Consider the following 14,657-nt stretch of genomic DNA (forward strand, 5'->3'; position numbering starts at 1 on the left):
CTAAAGAAATGTTGACATGAATACTGATGTTGAAAAGAGCATCCGCCCACTCTGGAAAGTGTCGATAAACATCCTCGTTTTCATTCAATCTAGCGGCGATTGCTCATGATATCTTGGAGATAGGCGACATAAATATATTACCTCTATTTCAAATTATGAGATGTTCTGAGCCTACCAAAAGATCTTAGATTTTGAAACCGAGGTACTGTAGTTTACATCTTCCAACTCAAATGTGCCAGTATTTTGACAAGAATAATAATGTTGAAAAGAGCATCCACCCACTGTGAAAAGTGTCGATAACATCCTCTTTGTCAGAGCCCCGTTCATGAAGAAAATCTAGTTGTGATTGTTCATTATATCTCGGAAATAGGGGACATAAATGATATTACTCCAACTCAAATGTGCCAGTATATTGAGAGTTCTACAGTCAACAATCAACCATTCACACATGACTAAGCTTACACATGTTCAAAAGTACCGATTTTAAATAGCTCATAACTGTTTTGTCTGAACACCCCAGTTTCTTTGACTTCAGAAACAGAAGGAGCCTACATAGTTGCTAACTACTGCAGATCATGCAAATGGTACGAACATACATCGGTACATATAGACAAACAAATTAGCGCAGCGGGACAACAACAAGATTATCTAAGTAAGAATACATCACGTACCAAGCTTCTATAATATCAGAAATCGCTAAATAAAAGACAGTCAGAGTGCATGCCTAGATCGTAGTCTAACGATGGTGCATAATCCATGAAGTTTTGATCACTGAATAAACGAGAGTCATGCTAAGTTGATACGCCAGTTTGATTTCGAAGATCTATCTGAACGGGTCGCCTGAGAGGGGCCTTGTGCACACTAAGCCAGCATCACCCTTACGAGCTCACCATGTTGAACTGGAACCTAGACAGCTGCTGCGGAATGGTGGAAATGACAGGTCCGTACCGCTGCATCCACAAAGAAAGCAAATTTCAGTCTTCCATCAGCACATTTACGACAACTATATAAAAACAACTATACTGAAACATGATGCAATAGTAGAATTAAAGATGCAGAGGGATATATATCCATGTAAGAATAAGCAAACATTGTACGCCGGTTGATAACAGAACAACGCTTGAAGAGAGAAAAAGATACTTTCCTGCAGAACTCAACTCAATACTATTAGATCATTCTTTTATGTGAAGCAAAACAAAATTTGTTTATGGGCCATATCCTTGTGTAGAAAAAAACTACATCACTGGGCATCTATTAGGCATATACCACAAACACACTCAGGTCATGAGTACAATGTCCTAAACAATAAGCAAACATTGTACGCCAGTTGATAACAGGGTTTACATGAAAGGATTCTGGCTGAATTTGATAAAAAACAGTGCAGGTTACAACTATCATATCTCTATGGCCTGGTTAAAGATATATATGTTAAGAACTAAACCACTACTGATGGCACCAAAGGGAATCCAGGTCGAAGAGGTTCCATAGCTTGAACAGAGAGAAAGATACTTTCCCGCAGAAACCAACTCAATACTATAAAATCATTCTTTTATGTGAAGCAAAACAAAACAAATTATGGTGCCATATCCTTGTGTAGAAAAAAAAACTACATTGTTGGGCAGCTATATTAGGCATATACCTCAAACACACTCAGGTCATGAGTACAATGTCCTAAACAACATGGAAAGCTAACTTTCAGAGTGGGGGTACTGCCACTTACCTGAACATTGTCATAAAGTTCAAACAGTGGAACAGCAAGTAGCTTCAAGTTTCTTGGAACAGCGAAATACTCCCTTTCAGTCAGGTGAACAATGAAAAGCTTCTTGCACTCCTGTTCATCATATTGCTCATTTTCGTTATCTAACCCTAAATCCCAATATTAGATGGTTAACAGAAAACCTCTCGAAAGCAAGAATATACCTTGGGCTTGGTTATATGTGGAGGGCAGTAAGGATACATCACTGTCTCAAAGTTTGGCCTCCACCAGACAGCAACACACTCACCAACCTGGAGAAAACCATATTATACCTTTATCAGAATGCATACAGTTCACATTACGCAACGTCATTTATCAAAAACATCTCATAACAGCAATGTCAGCATGTTGTTAACAGAACTGAAACCCAAGATTACTGACTCCATCTATTTCACACTTCCGTAAGTACATAACAAACATTACGTAGAAAGACTATAGTGTAGTGCGGCATGTCTACCTACAGATGTCCACTTTGAATATTTGTTGTATAAATATGTAGACATGGAAAAATTTATTACTACAGATGTCAAACTTCATGCAGTAACATACAGTAACAATTGCCAAACTTCAGCACAAGAGTAAGACAGTAGGTAGTTCATGCTTTAAATCTTGAAAATTGTGAACATGATTTCTGCAGTTAGCACTTAGCATGGGTGCCACTGGCCCATTTAGGTACAGCTGCAAAATAGTACATACGGAGCTATACAATGTTCATGACATGTTCATGACATGCCTTTGACCAAATATTTAGAAAAAAATATCTACATCTACAATATTGAATGGACACACTAAGAAAATATACTTCATGGTATCTACCGATATTGATTCAGTATTGTCATTATTCATTTTTTGTGTATAAACTTGGTCAAACTCAAACTTAAAAAACGTTAACTTTGGAGTAATTCTTAGACACCTTACATTTTGGGATGGAGGGAGTAATATGATACAATCATTCACCATTAACAAAAAAAAAAGAACTTCCCTCAGACTCATTACCTGCCAGTTAGGTGGAAATGAAGGTGAGTTCACTGCAAGTTTGCTGCACAACTTTCTTTTCAGGCCATCAATTTCTGTAGAATTCCAGTTGCATAAGCAAACCATATGATGGATTCATGTACAAGGGACATGATAGAGAAGTGAGGCAACAGAAAACAGACCATTTTCTCCAGGCTTCAACCGTCCACCAGGAAGCTTGCAAAATGTATTCCCAATTTGCAACAGCAGTATGTGGGGGTGGTTGTGCTCTTGCACCTACATACGATATTGCAAGTGAATATTTCAGTTTATTTGTACTGCATCTCAACTGACCAACTGTTACTGCATGAAGCTTGGCAACATATTTTCAGGCACAAAAATGTGTGCAAACGTAACTATGAGATGGAAGAATGCAAACATACCAACAGGATTGCTTCAACACTTGTCCTCATTCCTTCCTTCATGTAGCTGCCATTTGGCAAAGTAAATTAGCAAGTTAGTCCATTTCACAGGACAAGGTCAGGAAACATACTAGTACTTCGCAAAGGAGCTATATTTAAGAGGCAAGACAGAGTGTACACATATATTGCAATCAATTGAAGAAACAGCAAAACTTCGATGTGAATTTCCTCCCAGCCTAGTCTACCAACAAACTATCATGAATAGCTATTTGTTACAAAATGCAGCATAATTACAAGTTAATTCGTCACCAAAATATTGGATCTGCCAATCGCCATATTTATTGAGTTCCCCTACTACACACATCTAGTAAAGGAACTACACAGAGTAATACAACCCAGAGGCTAGCCGACCTCATAAAGACACTTACCAGCTTACAACCTTCAATACAAAGCCAAAGAACTAACAAAAAATCCTACTCCATTAACATGTAGAAGATTCAGAATACAGGCAATTCCGGCAGCACCTAGCGATGCAGTGTTCGAAATTTAACTAAAAAATTGCAGTAATTTGGTCGTCTACCCACAATGCTCCGCGGCACTCTGCTCGGAACTAAGGGCTGAGATCTTCAAATAGAATAACAGGCAGAAATGATCTGAGGTCTAGGGTTTGGGGTTTCCGCCGAGAGGCGAGACACCGAGGGCCAGGATCATGGAGGCTGGGGCGGGTACGGGGACGGGGCGGAGGCACACTTACTTGACCTTCATGCGGGCGAGGCGGTCGGCGACGGAGGTGTCCTTCTCCATCTTGGGCTCCTTGGTGCCGAACGTGTAGTTGGCGAGCGGGTACACGTTCACCACCGACGACGACGAGGCGCCCACCATCTCCTCCTCCTCCGCTTCGCCGGGCACTGGCTCCGCCTTCTCGGGGTCCGGTGGTCGCCGGAGATGGCGGCGGCGGAGAAGACACGACGACGGTGGCGGTGGGCTTTCGGGTCGGGCCGGTTTGCGGAAGGGAGGTCTCGTCTGGACTGGAACGAACCCAAATGTGGGCTCGGTCGGCTGGTTATGTATTCATTCAGGTGCGACGCCGTTGATTCCTGGCCGTCGGATACATCCTGGAGCTACCTAACATTTGTTCTGTGCCGTTCGTTCGTCGAGCGCACACAAAACATTTCTTGTTCTCGACTAATCGAACACTCTCTTCTGTCTAGTGTCAAAAGCAATAATCCAAACTCTACTCAACACACACGCAAGAACATGATGAGTAGATTGAGATGGATTGAGAGAAGAGGGTGGAGAGGGCTACAGGGGCCACGACGAATGCAGAGAACACCTACGTTAAATTCACAAGCTATAATTAATTTTCTTTACAAAATTTATCATGGCTCACGAAATACTAAATGCATACGATGTGAAATTACATTTCATGATAATTTTAATAACATTGATTTGGTATTGTTGATGTTGCCATTTTTTCTATATATTTGCTCAAACTTTACAAGTTTAACTTGGACCAAAAATATACACTACCAATTTAGGAACAATGGGGTATTGTATTATTCTGCCATAACATATTTACCTTAAAACAATACAGTATAATATAACATTTATCCATGCACTATATACATCTTCACTTGTAATTTTATCTATGTAGTTAAATACTTGTCAAGTATGCTAACATGAATAGAAATTTGTTTACTCACATTTATTAATAGGTTAGTCCTAAAACATATTTAAAATTAGTAAATAAAGATAAAATATACAATAAAGTTCAAACTGGGGGATGCTTTACTGCGTAATCAGGGGATAGTCGGACAATGTGCGATTGATGGAGTGAACATGTGGGTGTTATTTGCCTGGTAACATAAAACGTGAACACATGTGTTCCTATTAAAACTTGGACCACCTAAGTTTTTTTTTTTTTAGAAACACAATAAAAACGTAGACGCTCACATACACGCGCATACACTCACCCCTATGAATGCACACACGGACACCCTACCTCTATGAGCACCTCCGGAAGACTGAGCTGGCGGATTGGATCTTCAAATTGACGAAGTCACCACAGGCGCCTCGCTGTCGACGGGAACGTCGCCTCCCACTGAATGAATATTTCGTCTTTATGAGACACACGGATGTCAAACCTGGGGTTTGAACTCTGGTGGGCTGGGGGTACAACCACCCTCCTAGCCACCCAACCTCAGGTTGGTTCTCTTGGACCACCTAAGTTAGAAAAGGAGATGTTTATAATGTCATTATTTTTATTAAGAGTAGAATAATTTTCAACATTGTGTCATCGTACTCAGTACATTATTATGGATTACACATGATTCTTAGGCCTATTGCCATGGTTATTGGTATTAGCCATGTAGTACCACGTTTACTGTGATATGTGGTTTTATGGATATGATTCATATATAGTTACATTTTCCTATAATTATTTGTGTATATTTGGAGAGTTAGCACGTAGATCTACCCTTATTATTTCATCCCACCATGTTTACAAGAGATGCTATTAGTGAACCTATGAATCCATTCATATTTGGCCTCCTTTGATTCATAGGAAATGAAAAGTATAGGAACAAGACAATCAAAGGATTGAAATGTTATGTCTATTTGCATCCTATGGAAAGATGAACACTGGTAGAAAATGGCCTTTAGTCGCGGTTCGCAACTGCCATTAGTCGCGGTTGCGCAACCGCGACCAATTAAGCGCGACTAAAGGCCCCCCTTTAGTCGCGGTTGCTTACGAACCGCGACTAAAGGCCCGTCCACGTGGGCGGCTAGCGTGCGCCTGGGCGAAGGACCTTTAGTCGCGGTTGGTGTCCCCAACCGGGACTAAAGGCTATTTCGTTAAATTTTTTTAATTCATTTTGGTTTCTAATTTTTTTTCACTATGTTTTTTTTTTCTATTTTTTCAGAATATCTATTATTTCAGTTATTTGCATAGCTTAGTCTCTATCTCTAACTACACTTATCTCTAGTCAAATTACTTACTCGTGGTCAAACTTCCCACTCGGTCACTCATCCTCCCACTACTCCACCTTTAGCACGCTTAACTTCCGAATTCCATTCCGTCCCGCATCCAAGTGCTACGCGCACATGTATGTGATACTAGTATCATATCAATCATATTAACATGTTGGTCGATATCATATTTTTTTATTGTTTGAATTTCAAATAAATTTTTTTCATAAAAAAAATAATGATGTAATAATAATCGTGAATAAATAAATAAACATTAACTTTTTTAAAAAAAATATATTTTTTTCCAAAACCAAAAATTTGAAAATCTAAAATTTGGGTAAAACTAATAGTAATCTTTATGCTGGATGCAATTATTAATTTTATTTTTTTGAAAAATTTAAAAAATATAAAATCCATAATTTTTAGCAAAAACTAAAATCTTCCTGCTTTCGTATTTTCATTTGGAATTTTGAGAATCTAAAAATTGGATAACCGGGTAAACCCCGATGAATTCGGATGTAACTTTTTCCCAGGATTTTTTTGATATATTATACGTTTTTTCCCGACGTCGTATGCAAAAGTTATTGCGGTGTTACCATTTTTTAAACTTTTTTTGCAAAAAAAGTGAAAATTCGAATTTCTTAATTTCTTCGAATAGTAGGTTGCATAACATACAAGAATCTGAAAACAATTTTTTTTTGAATTTTCTATCATTTTCTTTTGTATTTTACAAATCAAAAAAAGGCGATCCACAGGGGGGTGCAGGGTGCGTGGGAGTAAAAAAACTCGGAAAAACCTTTAGTCGCGGTTGGGGACACCAACCGCGACTAAAGGGGTACCCTTTAGTCGCGGTTGGTGTCCCCAACCGCGACTAAAGGTTTTTCTACCGGCCGCATCACTCCATAGCCCTTTAGTCGCGGTTGGTGTTACCAACCGCGACTAAAGGGGTACCCTTTCGTCTCGGATGGATAATTAGTCGCGGGTCGCCTCCCGAACCGCGACTAAAGCCCCCTTTAGTCGCGGTTCGAATATTTCCGGGACTAATGGGGGTGGACGGAAGCCTCTTTTTCTACTAGTGGAAGTTTTCTATTGTAGCAAAGGAATTTTTCAATGAGGTATGAGCTAATGTTTTTTTCCTATAGGATTTACACTACAAGATTCCTATATGATTAGTTCCTGTATGATATGTCCCTATAAATCAAATAACTTATGTAGAAAATTTTCCATAGGATCTAAATCCTACACAATTCTTATACAAATCCTCTGAATCAAAGGAAGCATAAGAACACCCAACACAACTTAACATGCCTCTTAGCTTTCTTTTATCTACTAGTCCAACAAACAATAAAAATAATCATTGTTTAATATATTGTGACACAAAATCATCATTGTATAATTGGCAAATATACATGATGTTTGGGGACAAACGTTTTTTTCTTATTTTTATTTTAGGACAGACCAAACTCTTTGTACGCTTATATGTAACCTCACAAGGTTTTAGAGAAGGTAATTTAAGGACACGTATATTAGTTTAATTAGTACATTCCCATAATGAGTAAGACCCATGGTAAAAAAATGTTGACAAAGACAACAAATAGATATTTAAAACAATAAAGATTTTTTTATTCTCTTGCCAACTTTAGTTATGCAGCTAGTTGTGACCGAAAAGTGTCTTGATACCCAAACGATTTGTACCGTCCCAATGTTTTCTTTAGTATGGGATGTGAAATTAGTAAATTAGGTTGATTCAATTTCTTGACGTTGTTGAATTTTCTGAAAGAAAAATAACTTTGAGGACTTTACTGAATTTTCCTTAAACTCGATTTTTTTACTTATGAGTGTATTAAATCCAAAATTGCGTGGAGAGTATGAAATTTTGACCTCATTTGGATGCTAATTGATATCAACATCTTTTAGAAATTATGTTGAGTTAAGACATTTATAAATAATTTAAGGGATAAGTTGATTTTAGTTTAAATAATTGGATATTAATTCTTATGATGGGTTCACAAGAGAGACCGTGGTTTGATCACATATGAAAATAAGTGACCTTGGTGACAAGGGATTAACTTGTCAATGCCTACAGATTGTAGACTTAGGGTTTCGTAGAAAGTAGAGGGCAAGTAGATCTCGAAGGTTCAGCCGAAAAAGGTGCTCGACTAAGAAAACTAGGGTTATGTTGACATTAGATTCGATGATTCTTCACCCCTCAGCTCCCCTTTATATAGGAGGGAGAGCCGAGGGATCTCTTGCCGTACAAATTACAAATTCCAGGAGAATATCCGAGTCTTTCTCGTACAATTATATGACTCATGATTCCTAATATAACTCTATCTTTCATATTGACGTTCGCTGGGCTTCTGGGCCTTAAAAGCTTCGAGTCGTGGGCCTCTAAATATCCTCGGGTACCTTATTCGGCAGACCCATTCGGGATGCCTATGTCACTTGGTTATTCCCACAATTGACAAAGTTTGGTCTGATACTTGCCAAGTGAGTGATTATTGGTGAAACCTTTATATGGAAATTTAGTTCCCAAAACAATTTGGAATCTTTAATTTACTTAGGTTTAGGATGCACTTGAGAAGTTCGCAAGGATAGGTATGGCTTGGTTTGGAATATGGAGAAATCCCCTTTCTCCTTCAAGCTTAGTTCAATCCTCACACAATTGTGGTATTGAGAAATTGCTAGAGAATGGATTCTCACCATGGGCTTACGCAAAGAATTTCTTCACAAATGTGTGAGGTATTATTCATCTCAACATAATTCTTAAGTTCAGGGTTTTGGGTTTAGCAAGATAGATTTGCCTTACAATCAGAGGATTATTCCTTTGATTGAACTTATAGGGCTACTAGCTATGCATGGAAACGTAGACTTGTATTCTTTGGATTATACTAAGGCATGTATATGCCATAGTTTAGAATAGAGCATTTCGTCCCCTTAATGACTATCATCATTAAGTAGAAGAAAACTTGCACAAATATTTGGATAAAAGATGATTTGTCTAATGGGGCTTGGAAAATAGTCAAGGGTTTATCCATGGCTTGGAATAGATTGGAATGATCAAATTTGAGATCAACTAGATAGACTTTTCCTACTCTCCTCCTATTGTAAGGATTAAGTTCATAGATTGTATTCCTAGATTACTAAAGCTTGTGGTTAACAGAGAACCAACCTGTGGATGGATGGTTAGGAGGGAAGTAGCACCCCGAGCTTATGAGAGTTCAAGCTCTAGGTTTGACACTTTAGTTTCTCATAAATGTAGAATATTCTTTCACTGAGAGGCGATGCTCCCGTCGATAGCGATGAGTCTGTGGTGACTTAATCAATCTCGAGAACCGCCAGATTAGTTTCTTGGACTCAGACTCTCGGAGGTGCTCCTAGGGGTAGGATGTGTGTGTTCATAGGGTGGGTATGTGCACGTATTTGTGAGCATCTTCATATGTATTGTGTTTCGCAAAAAAAAAACGTGTGGTTAACACCATAATAATTATGTCCTTGATATGATGGTCCTATTGGTCAACTATTTCTTCTACTATCATTAGATATTATTTTAGAATTCAATTGGTCTCTGATAATCACTTGGTGGTATGAACTATATAGCTTAGGCTTATGGAAGGTCACAGAGTGATTGAGTTGTCAACAAGGTTTACTTATACTAGATTATAATTGAGGTCATAATCTTGTTTTGATCAAGCTTGTATTGGCTTTGGTGGGATAGGTTTGGGTATAAGGTCCATGGTAACACCTTCCTTTGGTGACAAGGTTGCTTGGTTAAGGCTAACTAGGACAGTGGATGGCTTTAGTTTTACTCTGATTAAACCCTAATGATTGGATCTCACTTGATATGATCAAGGATTTGGATTCGCCCACTCTAGAGACGGATGGGTGATGATAAGGTTGATCAAGATTTGGACATTCAAGACTTGGGGCATAGACTTGGATGATTTACTTGCTAGTTGACCAGGGCCCATCACAATTCATGATTGACATAAGATGAAATTTGTTGAGATAGAATAAGGTAAGAATATAATGGATTGGGTCTTTGGGTTGATTGACCATGTGCTAGAGAAATATTCAGCACATATGTTGACTGATAGTTATAGTCTTATAGAAGATAAGTTAAGCATTAATTTATTATAAAGATGTGTTGTATGTTGATTCACTTTTATTTATGAGTCTATTTCTACTCTTTCTAATGTAGAATTTTGCGAAAGATTATTTCAAGGTTTAACACTTAGTTGGATGAGCTAGTCCTAAATCATCTGATCTAATAAAACTTCAATTATCTATCAAAAAAATTAAATTTCCTCATCGCAAAAAACCTATATTTACATACATGAATGCAATAAACACATCCTAGAAAATTACAACTATGTTAAATTTCCCCGTATTTGCCCGCCTTTTTTTTTTTGTCAATGTTGCGTGTACTTGCTAGTCGCCGTCGGTACGATCCGACGCATGTTTGTTTTCTCCAGCTTGTACTTTTTTTTACAGATCGAAATACAATACGCTAAAACGCTGTAGAATATGCCAGCATAAACTAGGCTTTACCATGTCGCTTACGTACGACGAAAAAGACGCCTTCCAAATAAGGACGCTCGCTGATTCGATCTCCTCGGTCCTCATTCACCCTGGATACGGAAACTCTCACTGTCCGGGTGACAAGTGCACCCACGCAGCGCAAGCGCAAGCACAAGGATGCAAGCAAGCAAGGCAACGTCCGACGAAAGCTACGCCCCAATTATCTACACCCCTTCGTACACCATCGCGATCTCAACCACCGTCTCCAACGGTTTCTCTTGATTTGTTTACACGATCTTCTTGATCGCTGTCACAACTGCCGGCCGCGGCCACCTCCATTGCCGGCCGCCCATGGTCAGCAGCAGCCACGCGCTCCCTCCCTCCCCGATCTCCACCTCCCTCGGCCGCAGAGTCAAACGGTGACATGCGTATATAAGATACATCCATGGCCAATGCTGATTGAAAATTGCAGCCTAGCACGTACGTCAGCGAAAGAGCAGCGCGAGCGGCGGCGATGAGGCTAGCGAGGCCGTACTCGGGGGTGTTCAGGGGCGGGGCAACGGCGCGGACGGGGCCGCACGCGCTGCCGCTGGCGCGGATCAAGAAGATCATGAAGCGGTCGGCGGGGGACGGCAGCGGCGGCGACGGGGCCGGGGCGAGGATGATCTCGGGCGAGGCGCCCGTGGTGTTCTCCAGGGCCTGCGAGCTCTTCGTGGCCGAGCTCACGCGCGCCGCCTGGGCCGCCACGCTCGACGGCAAGCGCCGCACCGTGCACCGGGAGGACGTCGCGCAAGCCGTCCGTGACACCGACCTCTTCGACTTCCTCGTCGACGTCGTCAAGGACGATGCTGGCCATGAACACGGTGGTGATGGTGGTGTCGGTGCTGGGGCCGGCGAAGGCGAAGGCCGAGCGCCGGCGTGTGACGATGGCGACGGCGTGCTTTGACTAGACACTTAATTCTTGATTTGTGCATGAGGGTTCATGGTTGTGAAATCCAACTGTATTGTACGTGATTAATTGCACTAATTTGCTAAAGTAATTAATACACAATATACACACAATAGTGCTATGTGCTAGCTGATCTCCGTTGTAACTTATGTTGCTTATGTTCTCTTTTTACAACTTGTTACTAGCTGCTGCCAATACAAGCACGTGGGTAGCAGACTAGCAGTGCAACTTTCGGATGTCATCTTTGCACGATTTAAATTGTACTCTCTCCACGGACAGAGATTTGTTGCACATGGACCACTGGTGGAAAAAGGGGCTTTGGTCGCGGTTGGCAACTGCCATTAGTCGCGGTGGCGCAACCGCGACCAAAGTAGCGTGACTAAAGGCCCCCCCCCCTTTAGTCGCGGTTCCTTATGAACCGCGGGTAAAGGCCCGGCCACGTGGGCCGCAGCGAGCTCAGGCGGAGGACCTTTAGTCGCGGTTCTTCTGGCCAACCGCGACTAAAGGCCTCCGCAGGGTTTAGGGTTTAGCCCCCCCTCCCCCTAAATCTGGTTTCTTTTTAATTTGTATTATTTTATTTCTTTTGGGTTTTAATTTTGAAGGAGTTTCACATATTCTACGGTACTACATACATGCATATGAATGTACAATTTCAAACAAATTTGAAATTAGAACCAAAAAGAATTCAAGAGGAATATACAATATATATTCAATATCGGATGACCATATACAATATATATTCAATATCGGATGACCATATACAATTTTGAACAAGTTAGTTACAAATTCTGGTGCATATAAAGTTCTACGTCATCGTAATAGTGTTCTCCTCTAGGATCGATGACTTCCCTCGCCAACCATCCAGCTAGTTCCTCTTGAAGTGGTCGGAAGCGAGCTTCTGGACTAAGCGTCTTCCGGAGGTTATTCCTCATGATGTTGTTCTCACACTTCTGGTCCCGCTCATTGCAGTATCTCCGGATCCTCTCACAAACATAGTATCCACATAGATTGGTCCCCGGTGGCTGAATATCCCCGCCGTCCGCACCGCCATTTTAAAATGTAGCTCTTTTTTGAATTCACCGACCTTGGTATCTACGAACCGTCTCCAAACCCTACGAGGCAAAGAAAATTAAATAAACAAGAGAGTTATTAATTAGTTACTTGATATTAGGAAATGATGAACGAAATAGGCCGATCGATATAGAGCGCAAATGAATGAAAATAATTACTTTTGCATCATTTTTCTCATGTCGCCCCAAAGCGCCGGATCCATATTCAGAGAGTCGTGGACGAGAACTGAGGAGGTCTGAACTTTAATTACCATAAGAATCCAGTGGAACCTGCGGACACGATACATGCACAGTCATGCATAACTCATCGATTAGCCACATACCATGCATGGAGTAAACAAAAGAGAATGTGCTCAAGACAGAAACACTCACCCAAAATGGTAAGGAAATAGAATATCACTTTTCTGTTGCTGTTTTCTAATAAACCGCCACAGGTCATGTCAACACCCGGATTTTTAAGTCCGAATGCCTATTATGTCATACATCGCAATCCCAGGAATATTGTTGTTGCGAGGCATAATAGTTAAGTATCACAGTCATCATTCATTACAAACCATAAGTCTTACAAATTGGAATCACATGATCCATATTACACGAATAGTTGATCTATTGATCAACGAACAAACACAAGTTCATAGTTCAACATAGCGGAAGCGTAAGATACAAGGACTCTCTAGTCCACAGGCCAACGCTTGACGTCGGAAGGCGCTTAGTTGTCGTAGGCGTCCTGCTGGTCATCTCCTTGGTCGTCTTCATACTCTGGCCATTTGAATAGCCAGGGACAAAGCCGTGAGTACGTTGAGTACTCGCAAAGTAATACTAATGTAAGTGCTAGACATTCTAGTATGGTTTGCTAAGCTCTAGTTTATTTGCATAAAGCTAGTTTTATTTCACAAAGTTTTGAGAAAAAGCTTACTCAAGTGCTAACTAACTCAAGGGGGAACATTAGTGTCATTCCCACCATTCAAGTGGTGATTTCAATTCAAACCACCACAAGTCATTGCACCATCACCTTTCAACATCATTTTCAAAGATATGACATCGGAAACTGTATGGCCTTTCCAACCGTCCGTAACCGTGGACGCGGCTATTCGAATAGGTTTACACTCTGCAGAGGTTGCACACTTGTGCCACAACATTTGATTTCATCCGTCGGGATTTCCCGAATCATCGTAACACGCACGCGGATCATCAACCATAACCTTTCACTTACGAATCCTAGTATGAGCACCTCTCCCCATGAGCTTGGCCTCCCGGTGAAGCAGACATACCAGGCACGGGAACCGCACAGGCTTGGGCCGGACATTCACCTCATTTCGCATCATATCGTATCGTTCCTTTTGTGGTAGAGGCAGCTTTCGCGTAACCCCGATGACGCTTGTTTAGAGGGAACCCATACTAAGACGCATAAACTTCCGCTTAAGCCCTACCCATAATCAGGTATTGTGGGGGTACTTAATAATTGGAAAGGTATCGCATTCAAACCAACATCATGTTTTATCAAAAATCACCATCTTCTCTTGGTCATATTCACCTTCAAAAACCATTCAATGGAATGCATCTTCATTCCAAGGTTTCAAAATCCTTTCAAAATCACAAGGTTCCCATCTAGAGTAGTCAAGTTTAGTTCATTAGCACTAGCTCTAATTCATGAGGGGTGCTCCTTGCTTTGCTTGGAAGAGACTAACTCACTACTCTAATATCCAAATTGTATTTTGACCGAAGTTAACTATAAAAGTAACTCTTTTAGAAAACAAGTAAAAACTTGTAGAGTAAAAACTTGGGATGGGTTCTCATAATCAAAGATAAGAAACATGGTGCCTTGCCCCAAGGGGCTTTGCACCTTGCAAGAATATTAGCTTGCCTTGGTAGTTCTCAAACCTGTTCCTCCTCCTCCTCCAGGTAGCAACCTTCTTCTTCGGCGTACTCTCCGGTGCTACCGTCTAAATTTGAATACGAGTATAATTACTCACTAATTCAATGGCTATTCCATGCATCACAAATAAACACACAAACTA

The 14,657-nt window shown here is 40.7% G+C and overlaps 2 protein-coding genes across 2 annotated transcripts; one reads left to right on the forward strand and one right to left on the reverse strand.

Moving 5' to 3' along the window:
* Window positions 1–465: 465 nt before the first annotated feature.
* LOC127336634 (pre-mRNA cleavage factor Im 25 kDa subunit 2) lies at window positions 466–4,171 on the reverse strand. Its single transcript, XM_051363469.2, has 7 exons — window positions 3,887–4,171; window positions 3,154–3,199; window positions 2,914–3,007; window positions 2,753–2,826; window positions 1,921–2,007; window positions 1,721–1,831; window positions 466–950 (listed from the first exon to the last, which is right to left on the reverse strand). The coding sequence occupies exons 1-7, from the start codon at window positions 4,012–4,014 to the stop codon at window positions 879–881; spliced, it is 612 nt and encodes a 203-aa protein (XP_051219429.1). The 5' UTR covers window positions 4,015–4,171; the 3' UTR covers window positions 466–878.
* A 6,748-nt stretch (window positions 4,172–10,919) lies between these two features.
* LOC127330745 (nuclear transcription factor Y subunit C-2-like) lies at window positions 10,920–11,730 on the forward strand. Its single transcript, XM_051356856.2, has one exon. The coding sequence runs from the start codon at window positions 11,135–11,137 to the stop codon at window positions 11,564–11,566; it is 432 nt and encodes a 143-aa protein (XP_051212816.1). The 5' UTR covers window positions 10,920–11,134; the 3' UTR covers window positions 11,567–11,730.
* The last annotated feature ends 2,927 nt before the right edge of the window (window positions 11,731–14,657 follow it).

This window comes from Lolium perenne, chromosome 2, assembly GCF_019359855.2.
Source record: "Lolium perenne isolate Kyuss_39 chromosome 2, Kyuss_2.0, whole genome shotgun sequence".
NCBI lineage: Eukaryota > Viridiplantae > Streptophyta > Magnoliopsida > Poales > Poaceae > Lolium > Lolium perenne.

Bases quoted from the DNA above. Each gene is read 5' to 3' on its own strand.
- LOC127336634 (XM_051363469.2), bottom strand. From the start codon at position 4,014: ATGGTGGGCGCCTCGTCGTCGTCGGTGGTGAACGTGTACCCGCTCGCC. The intron at 3,200-3,886 runs GTAAGTGTGCCT...GCCAAATGGCAG, and splicing joins CTCGCCCGCATGAAGGTCAA to CTACATGAAGGAAGGAATGA. The intron at 951-1,720 runs GTAAGTGGCAGT...TTGTGGATGCAG, and splicing joins AACTTTATGACAATGTTCAG to CGGTACGGACCTGTCATTTC.
- LOC127330745 (XM_051356856.2), top strand. From the start codon at position 11,135: ATGAGGCTAGCGAGGCCGTACTCGGGGGTGTTCAGGGGCGGGGCAACG.